At 38.5% G+C, this 13,239-nt stretch overlaps 1 protein-coding gene across 1 annotated transcript in view; it reads left to right on the top strand.

The window, feature by feature from the left end:
* Positions 1–13,239, top strand: part of PPP1R9A (protein phosphatase 1 regulatory subunit 9A) — a gene marked incomplete at its 5' end in the record, with an annotated part of 154,227 nt that overhangs the window by 117,217 nt on the left and 23,771 nt on the right. The window contains 3 exons of the mRNA XM_081243663.1: positions 459–616; positions 1,128–1,425; positions 11,178–11,355. Coding sequence (XP_081099789.1) covers positions 459–616; positions 1,128–1,425; positions 11,178–11,355 — 634 coding nt within the window. The remainder of the gene's footprint in view (positions 1–458; positions 617–1,127; positions 1,426–11,177; positions 11,356–13,239) is intronic.

Raw genomic sequence — 13,239 nt, 5'->3', positions numbered from 1 at the left:
ATCCTCCCAGACCGGGGCACGAACCCGTGTCCCCTGCATCGGCAGGCGGACTCTCAACCACTGCGCCACCAGGGAAGCCCTAAGATCTCCCAACTTTGATACACCTTCTTGTATCTTTGTTCATCCAACACTCCAGCATGCATTCGTGTAAATAAATAAATACAAGTGAGTGCTTTTTATAGTTATGTTGTAGAAAGGTTTTAATGGTCTTTGGATGCTGGATTTTTGTTGTTGACTTGGTCATCTTTAGTGTTCGTTTCTTCCCTTAGGCTTTGTACATTTCTCCTAAATCTCACTGATTTCTTTGTTACCTCTGTTAACAGACAGGCCGCCATGGTTGTCACCTGTTTCCTGCCTGGTATTACTGATAACCTTGAGATTTTGTTACCAGTGTCTGTGGTCTCTTGTCAATCCTCTCCAAAGTTTTCACAGATTATTTTGCAATATTCTTTTCTTAGACTTCAGTGAAGCGGTCCCAGAGACAGAACGCCTGGATTCAAAAGCACTGAAAACCCGGGCCCAGCTTTCCATGAAGAACAGACGCCAGAGGCCCTCTAGGACAAGACTCTATGATAGTGTCAGTTCAACAGATGGCGAGGACAGTCTGGAGCGAAAGGTGAGTGCCCCTGACCACTTTCTGACTTGTGAGTTTGGGCTGTATCCTTGTTCCTACAGCTTATTGAAGATAATGATTTTCCTGCAGCCATATTCTGTATTCTAGTTGGAAACAGCTGGAATAGTTCACTTCTTTGTCTCCTAAATTCTTATTCACCTCGATATATCGTTGTAATTCAAATTCTTTCTGTACTCATTTGATGAACTAATAACCAAGAGCATTATCCATATTGTCATATTTCATGATGGTGCTTTTGATATTCAGCTGTTGGTTTTATCTGATGGTAAATAATGAGTGTACAAGTCATTGTTCCTATATGTCTTAGGTATCTGTGGTAGCTACAAAGGTAATATGGTGAATTGTTGTGAACTATGTAGTCTTATCTGTAAACCAACAAAAATGGGTTTTCATAGGGATTTACTAAAAAAAGGTCCGTCTGATTTCAAAGTAAGTATCACATGGGACTGATGCTCAGTGGCATAACCTCCTTTATAATCTCTTATACCAACAGCCTTCAAACAGTTTCTATAACCACATGCACATTACCAAATCACTTCTGCCCAAGGGTTTGAGAACTTCTCCAGAATCAGATTCTGGTGCTTCATCCCTCACTCCAGTGGCTGGCAGTGTGCCCTTCTCGTCTGACCACATAGCTGAATTTCAAGAAGGACCCCTGCACCCAGAAAGGGAGCCTTCCTCCTCTACTGGGGGAGACACATCATTCTCCTCTCCTTCAAAATCTGATCATGATATGGAAGAATCTCCTTGCCACCATCAAGCCACCACCAAGAAAATACTACAAGAAAAAGGTACTGTTAATTTTGTTGTTGTTTAGCTTTTGTTTTGTCTGACTTCACTAACACCTCAATTTGTGCCATGTAAAAATGGCTCTTTTCAAAAAAAAAAAAAAGCAACAAAAACAAAGGCCTGTGTCTTTTCATAGCTAATAATTAATACTGCATTCCTTTTATATTATGGGACAAGAGAACACCCTTCTCTCATTTTTACTTTATTTTACTTTTTAAAAATCTTTTCCTACCTGATTAGTATTTCACTTCTTCAGCTTTCTACAAGTTTACTATTGAAGGAAATTCTTCAGGAAGCCTTCGAGAGATTTTGTGTAATAGTAGCCCATAGTTTCAATAACTACTAACATAATCATTTAGAAAAAAATATGTATATATGAAAGTGAAAACAATATAGATCTTAACCCATTAATTGGTTTTTATTTAGAAGAAATTTTCATGGTAATTTATATTGTAAAAATGTGACAGAAAAGCTATGATAAAGATAATGAAGGGAGATTAGTCAGTAAATTTGAAAATATGCTCCTAGAATTAGCATCAGAATTTCATAGCAGTGTCAATAGATTGTTGTCCTTTTAATTGTATGCTTTAATTTATAGAAGTAATAAATTCCTGTTTAAACAAGTGAAATGATGCAGAGATATATAAAGAACAGGTTCTTTCTCTTCCTACCACATCTGATGTGTTCCTTTAAAGTAACCAAGAAGATTTGGTTATATTATTTTCACATCTGAAATGCACGTAGATATATATGGTGTGTATGTGTGTCTGTATGTATATATATACACATATATTTTAAACAAATGTATATATATATATATATATATATATAAACAAAAATAATTTCTGGTGTATGTTTTGTTTTATATACTTTTTTTATAAAAGTGAATTCTACAAATGACATTCTGCAGTTTTGTTATACACATGATAATATTTTATGGACATCCCTCTGGGGCGATATACACAAATTTAAATGACAAGATAATCTTCTATAGTGAGCCGATAATATAACTGAGGCAACCCTTGTAGTACTGATGGACATTTAGGTTGTATCCCGGATGGGGGTAGGTTGTTGTTGTTTATTTGCTTGTTTGCTTACCACTGTGAAAAAGATATAAGCATTCTGTGCTTTACATTCTTGTATGCTGATGCTTTCATTTCTGTAGAATAAATTTCCAAAAGTTGAATCGGTAGTCAGAGTATATTGTACTCAGAGGAGAATATATGGCTTTAAATGCTTTTATTGTAAAAAATAAATACTGAAAGTAAATAAAATAAATATTCAAAATAAAGGGAAAGAACAACCAAAAAACAGAAAATAGAAAGGAGCGGATAATGAAGATAAAAGCTGAGTTTAATGAATTTTTATTAACATGAAAAGCCTACTCTTAACACCTCCACAAAATAAACGCAGCAAAGCTATGTAAAAACGAATAGCCCCCTGGAAGGACAGGTTAAGAAAAAAAGAGAGAAACCAAAAACACCCACAGCATTTGAAATGAGAAAGGAGATACAGAGGTTAAAAAAATTTTTAAGATAGCATGCAAACTCTATGGCAGATTTGAAAATCTAGAGGAAATAGAGGATTTCCTACCAAAATATAAAGTACTCAAAATGGTCTAAGAAAAAGAAAACCTGAATAAGCCAATAAGTACAGAAATATAAAATATATTTTTATAGCTTCCATTTAGAAAGGTACCAGGCCCAGGTGGTTTTATAACTGAATTCTGACTCACCTATAAAAAAATAGACAGGAAAAGATAAAATAGAGCATCTATTTTATGTTAATTATTCCGGGAGATGTTTTTCATTTATTTTATGTAGCTAGAGTCTTAAAAACTAGTAAAGATCATGTGGAAGAAGAAAATCTTATTATACCTTAAGAAATATATCTTATTTCTTATTATATAAGAAAATCTTATATAAAATCTAAATGTAGATTCATTTTAAATATGATGCTCGTAAATTAAATCCAGGAGTGAAAATTACTTATATTCCATAATCATGTAGGGTTGATTATGGAAATGTAAGGATGGTTTAACATGAGAAGATCTAACTGTATGAATCATCATATCAACAAAGGAAAAGTGAAGTGTTATAATATTAATAGACATTGAAAGGAATTTGATATAATTTTTCAGACATTTCCTACAAAAACTTGTTAAAAGTAAAGAAGGGATTAGGAAAAAATCATCCAAATAAGATTAGTTATTCACCAGAGAGCTGAATAGTGAATCTCAAGCCACACAAAACTAGCAGATTATTTAGAGACACAAACAAAATGTTGAGGTTACGAATGGAATGACAAAGTTAATTACTTGGGAGGAGTGTCAGGCAACGAAAATGGAAGAGAATATACTGGGGACTTCCTAGATATAAACTTCATGGGAGTGGGGTGAGAAATGAAATGGGTGTTTATTTTATTGTTTTTCCTTTAAACTCTAAAATTATTTTATAAAATGCTCTTGATTTCAGTAGACAATAAGATATATACAAAGTTAACTGATAGACTCTATATGTCTAACATACAAGTAGCTTCAAAGAATTTTTTAAGTCAAGCATAGGCTAAGGTAATAAATCATCAATTTATTGAAGAGAAAATTCATGTTACTTATAAAATTTGAAAAGGTGATCAACCTCATTAATGATCAGAGAAATAGTCATTTGAGTTAGATACCCATCAGATTACTTCCACCAACCAGTGCTAGCAAAGATGTGGGACACACTCATTCATTACAGATAGGATTGTGCATCACTACACTGCAAAGTCCATGCTCACTTATCTCTACCAGAGCAAAAGTTGTAATCTTTCTACAAATACATCCTGAACGTAGAAATACGGTTGATTGTGGAGGCTCACCTTGTTTTGTAACTCTTAGTCAGTGTCATAGCTTTATCCCTGATATTTTCCCTGGTTTCCTTCCCTGAGCCTATTGATTTGCTGGAATTATCTTCCACAGACTGGTCCTAAGCACAAGTCTTCCAGAAGACGTTTTAAGGTAAAAAATAAGTACTTAGGGAGTACAAGATACTAGTGGAGGCAAGAGAAAATATGTCAAGCCTGCTAATTCATCAAAAGCAGTTGTAAAGTTGGTGAAGGACTTACACTGTGATTTTGGCCTACTTTCAAAAGAATGAAGGCTTCAGAAACTCTCATTAAGTAACCTAACTTGTGGATTGTAATGGCACTTTTATAGAAACATACTTGTGTGAAGCCCTCTGTCATCTCCTCAAGAAAAAAAAAATGTGTATAGACCTTACTTGGTTCATAAGAAGGCAAAAGAGCAGGAGCATATATTTTGGAAATACAGGTTAATACTTTGTAGTCCACTGTTTGAGTTTATAAGGCATAACTTAGCTATCTGAAAGAAGGTACTTTATAGTCGGAGAGTGGATCCCTCACACATGAAATCTGACTAAAATTTTTAAAAAGTGGCTACATCTTGTCTAGATTATTTCTCTCTTCCTTTTACTTCTAAAAGCAGATGTTTCATCTCAAATTGGAGAAGTATTACATGGATGTGAGTTGTGCTTCACAGTCCATTAGCAGTAATATACAGCAAAATGTGGTTAGCAGTGATTAGCATTAAAATGTGAGAATTCCGTCTTTTCTCCAATACCTCCTTTGCTTGCTACTGCCTGTTCTTCGGGATTAAGCTTCCAGCTGTAGTAAGCAGGACCAAGAAATAGGGGGTGGGTAGTTTCTTCTCCAGAGACAAACTCTTAAGCTTTCCCATTTTTTTATTTTCCTGGATTGATCATGCTTCTGGGTAACTCGAAAGGAGCAATTAATTGAGCTTTTATAAAGTATTAACTTTATAAATAGTTACTAGTATGATAACCATTATTAGACATTAACTATGACCAGATGAAAGCAGTGCCTCACACTCTTTTCTTCCCTTGATAAAAGTTTCCAGCCTTGAAGAGCTTCCTGTGCCTTCCATGTTCACTAATATTAATCCATTCATTCATGTATTTATTCAACAAATAGTTATTGAGCACCTGCTCTGCGTCCGGCATTGTGCTAAAGGCTGAATATACAATGATAATATTCCATCCTTTCCTGCGGGGAGTTTGCAGACTAGAGTCTGTTTGTCTGTCTCTCTGTCTCTGTTTCTCTCTCTCTCTTTGATTTATTGCTTGCTTGTTTGTTTGGTGACAGACCCTGTCTCTCTGACACCACACAACCACCACCATCAATAACCAGGAAGCCCCTGTACTTTTGCCTTCCACTCTCAGGCTCTGTTGCACCTTGAAAGATAGCAAAGAAACCGATCAGTCAAGACTCTCTACATTCTTTGAAATCCTTGAGTTCTTTGCCATGTGAGACGAATCGACTATTCAGAGCAGGACACAACAGAGGTTAAGTGTGGTTAGCCTGATTTACCTGTGTGTATGTGTTTATATGTGTGTGGTTCTTACAACTCACTGGCTCCTTAATAAAGGAACTAGAATGGGATTTGTAATACAAACTTCATACGTAACATGCCACTCCAGGAAATTCTGGTCCTTCAAAGCTCAGCTTAAATCTCACCTCCTTTAGTGGACCCTTTGCACACCCTCCCCATTCCCAGGCAAGGTGAACTATTCTCTCTGATCCCACAGAAATTTTCACACTGTTACTTCTGCTTCTGTCACTTTGTGTGTGATAATGAATGATCAGGTTGTCAAGTGTGAGCCAGAGTTTTCTCACTCGTCTGATTCATCTTTGTATTCATGGCCCCTAGTAAAGTATATGCATATAATTGATATTAATAAGGTTCTTGGACAAATGAATAAGTATGTCTCTCTAGGTAATCAGTACAAGTCTTCTAGAACAGAGGTCGTCAAACCAAATTTGGCCTCCACCCGTTTTTTTTTTTTTAAGATTTATTATTTATTTATTTATTTAATTTAGTTTTTGGCTGCGTTGGGTCTTAGTTGCAGCACACGGGATCTTCACTGAGGCACGTGGGATTTTTTGTTGCGGTGCGCAGGCTCTTCATTGTGGTGCCTGGGCTTCTCTCTAGTTGTGGCGTGTGGGTTTTCTCTTCTCTAGTTGTGGCGCGCAGGCTCCGGGGCGCCTGGGCTGTGTAGTTTGCAGCACGCGGGCTCTAGTTGAGGCGCGTGAGCTCAGTAGTTGTGGTGCACGGGCTTAGTTGCCCCGCAGCATGTGGGGGTCTTAGTTCCCTGACCAGGAATTGAACCCACGTCCCCTGCATTGTAAGGATTGTAAGGTGGATTCTTTACCACTGGACCACCAGAGAAGCCCCGCCACCCCCTTTTTTTTTCCCGATGAGATAAATGCTTTTATTTAATTAATTAACTTATTTATTTATTTTTGACTGCACTGGGTCTTCGTTGCTTCATGTGGGCTTTCTCTAGTTGCGGCGAGCGGGGGCTACTCTTTGTCACGGTGCGCAGGCTTCTCATTGTGGTGGCTTCTCTTGTTGCAGAGCACGGGCTCTAGGCACGCAGGCTTCAGTAGTTGTGGCACGTGGGATCAATAGTTATGGCGCACGGGTTTAGTTGCTCTGCGGCATGTGGGATCTTCCTGGACCAGGGCTCGAACCTGTGTCCCCTGCACTGGCAGGCAGATTCTTAACCACTGTGCCACCAGGGAAGCCCCTGCCAGCCGTTTTTATAAGTAAAGTTTTATTGGAGCACAACCACACTCAAACAGTTACATACTGTTTTCATACTACAGTAGCAGAGTTGAGTAGCTGTGACAGTCAGTAGCCCACAACCTAAAATGTTTACTCTCTGGCCTTTTACAGAAAGTTTGCTGACTCCTGGTCTAGACATACATTTTCTTCCACTCAACATTGCTGGATAAACTCTGAAAAGGTCTTGGTCATTGGTTGCCGTTTATCAAGATTTTTTTAAAGTGATATACCATTACTTTTGATCTAGCAAGGTACCACAAAGGTAATTAAGTTACAGCTGTAGTTGATTACATTCCTGGGACAAATTCTCCATTCTTCAATTGAACACCTAATTGAAGTTGGGTGTTTTCTAAATTGCACCAGTACCACATTCACAAGTCATAATTTTGTTGTCATATTTGTGGGACCTCAGTGGAAACTAGGATAGAAAGACTCCCATTACAACTGGCTAAATGATAAACATCTAACCCCATTTCAGTTAAAATTAGAGAAAGCAAAAGATTATTCCTAGAGGTTTGTTAAGCAAGTTATGTGGCAATAAAGGGCATGAAAATATTTTCCCCCTGTCTATTCTTTGAGTAGCCTAATACTAAAGTTTTAGTCTCTGGACTTACATAGCAGTGGGCCTTTGTTCAGACAAGGTTGAGTAAATGAAGTACTATCAGTTTTCTACTTGTGATTTGTTCATTATTCTAAGTGTATATGTGGCCGTTAGCACATTGCCTAACACAGAACATATCTTCAGAAATATTTGTTGAATTAATGTCCTTGCAAGTAGAAATCTTTACAGGATTCGTTTATTATTATGTTGCATTAGGCCTTTATACATATAGAAATAGTAAATTTTATCATTGCTCAGAGCACGGCGAGGTTAACCCTAGCTGAGATTGGTAAACGAGACATGACAAAGAAAATACAATTAGAGTAACTACCGAAGGACTGAAAAAACAGAAAAGATAAGTAAGGGAAGGCATATAAGGCAGGGAGATGGCATTGACAGAGACAGGCACACGTCAGATGAAATGACAGGAGTGGGGCTGTCCCAGCCTGCTGGAAGCAGTCTTTTTATTCAGGTTAGAGTGATTGCTCATAAAATTGAACAGGTAGGTTAGGTCTATAGCTCTAGAATTTAAATACCTTAGATACCTTATCATATTACTAGAAAACCACAAGATGCTTGAGCAGAGGAATAAAAAGGAAAAGACACTAGGTATGAGGAAAATGAGTTAAGAGACCCTGAAAGGTGGAGGAGCAATAGACAATGACAAGAAAGAATGATAAGAGAACTGTTGAAATGTATGTAAGTTGACGAGATCAGGGGGAAGAGAGTGAGGAGGTCAAAACTGATCACAGGGTTTCTAGCCTCAGAAAACACGGTCTTGTCATTGATAGAAAGTAGGAAATCAGAAGCATTATGAGGGAAAGGTGATTAACTCATTTTTAGTAGAGGAGGTCTTGAGCTCAAGAGAGAAGCCAGGGGCTTCCCTGGTGGCGCAGTGGTTGAGAGTCCACCTGCCGATGCAGGGGACATGGGTTCGTGCCCCGGTCCGGGAAGATCCCACATGCCGCGGAGTGGCTGGGCCCATGAGCCATGGCCGCTGAGCCTGCGCGTCTGGAGCCTGTGCTCCGCAACGGGAGAGGCCACATCAGTGAGAAGCCCGCGTACCGCAGAAGAAAAAAAAAGAGAGAAGCCAGGGCTGGGAGGTAGATTTCAGAGTCCCCAGAATAAAAGAAGAGGTAGTCAAGGGTCTTGTTTCAGTGAGACTAAGAAGAATGCAGTCCCAGAAAAGGCCTTAGTATTTAGCTCAGGAGATCAATCATTACCTTTGAAAATGAAGACCAGGTTGCCAAAGATTAAAGCTGGGTCACCCAACGTGAGGACTTGGACTTCTAATTGCTCGTCAAGGTAGTATTGGAGAGATTTCAAAAAGCCTAATGGAAATTCCACATACAGCTAAATAACAAACAAAAATGTCACAATTCTTTTTCTTTTCCTGAAATCATACCAATCCAATGTTGGTTTTTATGCAGACTAGAAGTTCTGAGGTACATTAGCGATGGATTTGATTGATCTAAAGTGGGAAAGTGCATTATTACTTAATCTTGCCTCTTCAGCCTTTTGAAAGAATTCATTTAAGTGTTCCTTGGAACACACTTTGGCGAATGTATGAGATAATGATGTGAGGTTGCCTAGCAGCAGGCTCTCTGATGGGCAGAATCAGGCTTTTAGTCCCAAGATGTCCACATAACTGCCACACTAATAGGTTACAGAGTGTTGCCACGTACATTGTTTCATCTGGTCTTAGCACTACTCGTTAAAATATCTCCCAGCCACCTTTATTTCAGAAAATAATAAGGCAGTCTCCTTTTAACTTTGCACATTCCTAGCTGTTGAGAGTTGCTCTAGAATTTATTTGGAAGAATCCGGTACTTTCTTTCCTTCAGCTTCTGTTAAGAAAATTGAAATCCTGCTTTTTTTTTTTTAAATGTCCATTAGCAAAATCACCTTAGAATGAGTTTGTGCCGTGTGTGTTTATTTTTTTATGTGCATGTGTCACATCTGTGGCTATTTAATTCAGTTACCCAAAGAGTAATGATGCAAAGAGCCATAATAAATATTTGAGGTTAGAAGTGGATTTTGACATGGACATATTTCTTACTCTTCGATTTGATTATGTACATTTCAAGGAATTGATTATTATAATCTGTGTATCATTAACTAAAACTATGAAAAGCTCATTGCTAAAAATCCTTAGAGTATTTTTCAACATCCTGTGCTTCTTCAGAGCTTCGAAAATAGACTCCTAAATGAGAACTGTGTGCACATCATGGCTTGTAAGTTATGTGTGTAGTTTCTCCGTTGACAAAAAGCATAAGCAAAATTAACCTGCAAGGTTAATTGAACACTCTCTTAGGAGAACTACACTCCATGCCAGAAGGTTGCTGGATTTTCTTTTTAATTTTAAAAAGAGACAGACACCAACAGACAATTGGGAAAGAGCAGTTTCATACACAGATATGCATCAAAGACACCCCTTGTTAATGATCTCAGATGACTGGATATGCTGAAATATAATGCCAAACAGCATTCTTTGCTAAATAGCTCCAAGTAGAGCCTTAGGAGTTTCTACCTTGTCCAAGGTAGAATAAGTGCCACCAGTGGAATCTAGTTCCTACAACTGACATTGAATTCCATTGGCAAAGCGTCTCCTCTGATTGGTTTTTGGCATCAAGTGTCCCCATCCCCCAGCAGCTGCTGTGCTTTAGAGTGCCAGCATAACTCGGAGAGAGGCAAAGATCATTCAGCTGCAAGCACTGGGGAGGTTTTGGCGTCTTCCACGTCATGGGAAGCCAGCCAAGTTGTGCTTAAAGCCAACTTCTAAAAAAAGACCTTTCAAAAATATAAATGTTTTATAGCTGAGCTCCTGCTTTGAGAAGTCTCCCCCATGTTCTGTCTCCTCTATCCCAAGACTGGCCACAAGCCATTAGCAAGGGGCAGATGAGAAGGGAAAGCTTTGACTCTCACTTTCTCCCTAATCTCCCAGACTCTCAGGGGTGACGTTCTTTACTGGACTTGGGACATATGGGGGAAGTGAGCTGGGGTCCTGTCAGAAGGTGCTAAAACCCAAAGGCAAGAAAGGCATGGAGGACAGAGCCCAGGCATTTGAAGCAAAGAGTTGGAGCCAGAGAAGGAACAGAAGGAAAGTCATTTGGTCCCTGCTTTGAATGTAAAGGATGATTTGATAGTGTTTATTCTTTTTTTTTTTTCATTCCAGTTATTTGAAGCTAAAATTCTTTGTGATAAGTATTGGGCTTCTGTCTAACAGGACCTCTCGTGGTTTGACTGAATGTTCCTCAACATAGCTATGTTTCCTGTATGTTAATAAAGGCATCCAGTATTTTCTTTCACTGTTAGGAATTGATGCAAACCCCGTAGATTCAGAGATGCAGTGACTTTTGACAGTAGCTTTTTAAAAATGATAATAATTGCTTTTTTCACATATGTGTATATCCTAGATGGTGCCAAAGGTCCCAGATCACTGAGGGCATCGAGTTTGTTGGTGGTGCGAGGAGGAAAAATTAAGCGGAAGTTTGTGGATCTGGGGTAAGTGCTTCATGAAGTTAAAAAGCAAGCCCTCTGTAAGAGAAGGATTAAAGGAGAAAATGGCAAATTCCCTTTTCTGACTGTGTGCTGTCATTATAGGGCGCCTTTGCGAAGGAATTCCAACAAGGGAAAGAAATGGAAAGAGAAAGAGAAAGAAGCCAGTAGGTTTTCTCCAGGTAGCAGGTACGGGTGGGTGATTAAGAACAGATGTATCTCTGCATCTAAACTTTCTGGCCCCCTTCCACTGTTAACCGGAATTAGTGGTCAGTATCTCTGTGCTGAAGTGATACAGCTAGAGGTGAGATGAAAACAAATTGCAATTTGTATTTGTCTTAACTCCGATTGAAGCCTACACCAGGCCTCGGGTAGATCCATTGGCTTAATTGCAGAATTATGGTCACATGAACAGTTTTAATGTTTATCTAAATACAGCATAAATGTATCTATGTGATGTGTCAATTAGACACATTTCAGCTTTTTTGCCTGGCTACCCACAATCCTTGTGTCTTCAGTTATAAGTCTGAAAGGGTAATTTTGCATTTAAGTATCTTGTTGGCTTTCAAGACTGTTCTGTCTACATGCAGGTAAGAAAGACCAATGTCTCACTGAACTCGTCTATTAAGTTGATTTTTGCTGGCGCCATCAACTATGCTTACTGTTCAGTAAAGACTTTCCTATAGAGAAGTGAGCTTTGTATAGCACATTGTCAAGCTTTCCCAACTTTATTCTGAGATTACATAATTGTATACTTAGGTTTATATAGGGAGACAGTAAAGCACAGAGCTCTCTCTGAAGTCCAACTGCCTGGGTTTGAATCAGCGCTCTCCCAGTTACTACCTTTAAAACCTTCGACAAGTTATTTAGCTTCTGTGCCTTTGTTTTCTCATATATGAAATGAGGATAATAAGAGTAGTGTAAGGATTAAATGAGTTTTCATGTAAAGCATGTTAAATGGTACCTGGCACATAGGAGGCATTCAAAAATAATAATAGCAATCTGCTATAATTCTTATTATTATTTGCAAGTTACAAAGAAGTTTTATATTTATCATCTTATTTGATCCTTACAATAAGATTGGGAGGGCAGATAATAATACCATACTTTATTGATGAAGAACTTCACCTTCATAGAATTTAATTGATTAGCCCATGATTATGCAACAAGCAATTAATGTCAGTTAGCTGGAAATTGGCCTCCTGTCCAGATGTCTTTCCAACACTGCATGTCACCTCCTAGTTACTTAAGCATCTAATTTACATTTATTTATGAATTTTGGGAATCATCCCAATAGTGTAGACTAAGGAAGAAACAGACAAAATGCTAAGAATGAAAGAATGTAAAATTATTTGGGGACCACCTATCCATTTTATAGGTTGTCCCCAGCTGTTTCCTTTTTTCTCTTTTCTGGCAAACACCTTGGTGAGAAATTGTACCTTCTCCCTGGAATTACAGGAGAATGGGGGAGAGGGTGAGGGATGAGAAGAGAGAATTCCAAAATTAATTATTTTTGTTAGTCTGGGTTTCCTTTATTCTGTACAGTGGAGAAAGGCAAGAAAGCTCTGTTTATATTAAGGACAGGAATCTCAGAAAAATAAGGCCATAATGCAACTCAAGAGCACTTTTAACTTTGTGTGGTTTTAGAGTGAGAAATATAAAAGTCTACTTTGTGCCTTAGAATTAAGAATAGAAAACTATCAAATATGCCCAGGGGAAAAAACAACAACAGGTAGTGAAACCGTTTAAGGGAGAGAGAGAGATGCCCAAATGCACAATGGGAGAGAAACTTGAACACTTCTGAAGTGACACTGTGCTCCCTTCGGTCCCTGGGCTCCTGAGGCAGCCACTACCTCTCACCTTTGGGGCCCCACCCTCAATGGGACATAAGCGCAGGCATCCAACAGAGTGGAGGGGAGAAGGTTTGACTGAATTTCGTAGGAGCCAGAGAGTTCTCACCCCCTTGTGTAAATTGCAGGTGAAAAGTCAAGCAGGTCTTGACTCTGTTGGCAAATACTCACCTTACTCCAGGCAAAACCACCATAGTCCAGGGTGGGCGATCATCATCGTGCT

Source organism: Mesoplodon bidens, assembly GCF_964165515.1.
Source record: "Mesoplodon bidens genome assembly, chromosome: 9".
In the NCBI taxonomy this organism is placed as follows: Eukaryota; Metazoa; Chordata; class Mammalia; order Artiodactyla; family Ziphiidae; genus Mesoplodon; species Mesoplodon bidens.
The sequence above is the reverse complement of the archived record's forward strand: the minus strand, read 5'-3'. Positions and strand labels throughout refer to the sequence as shown.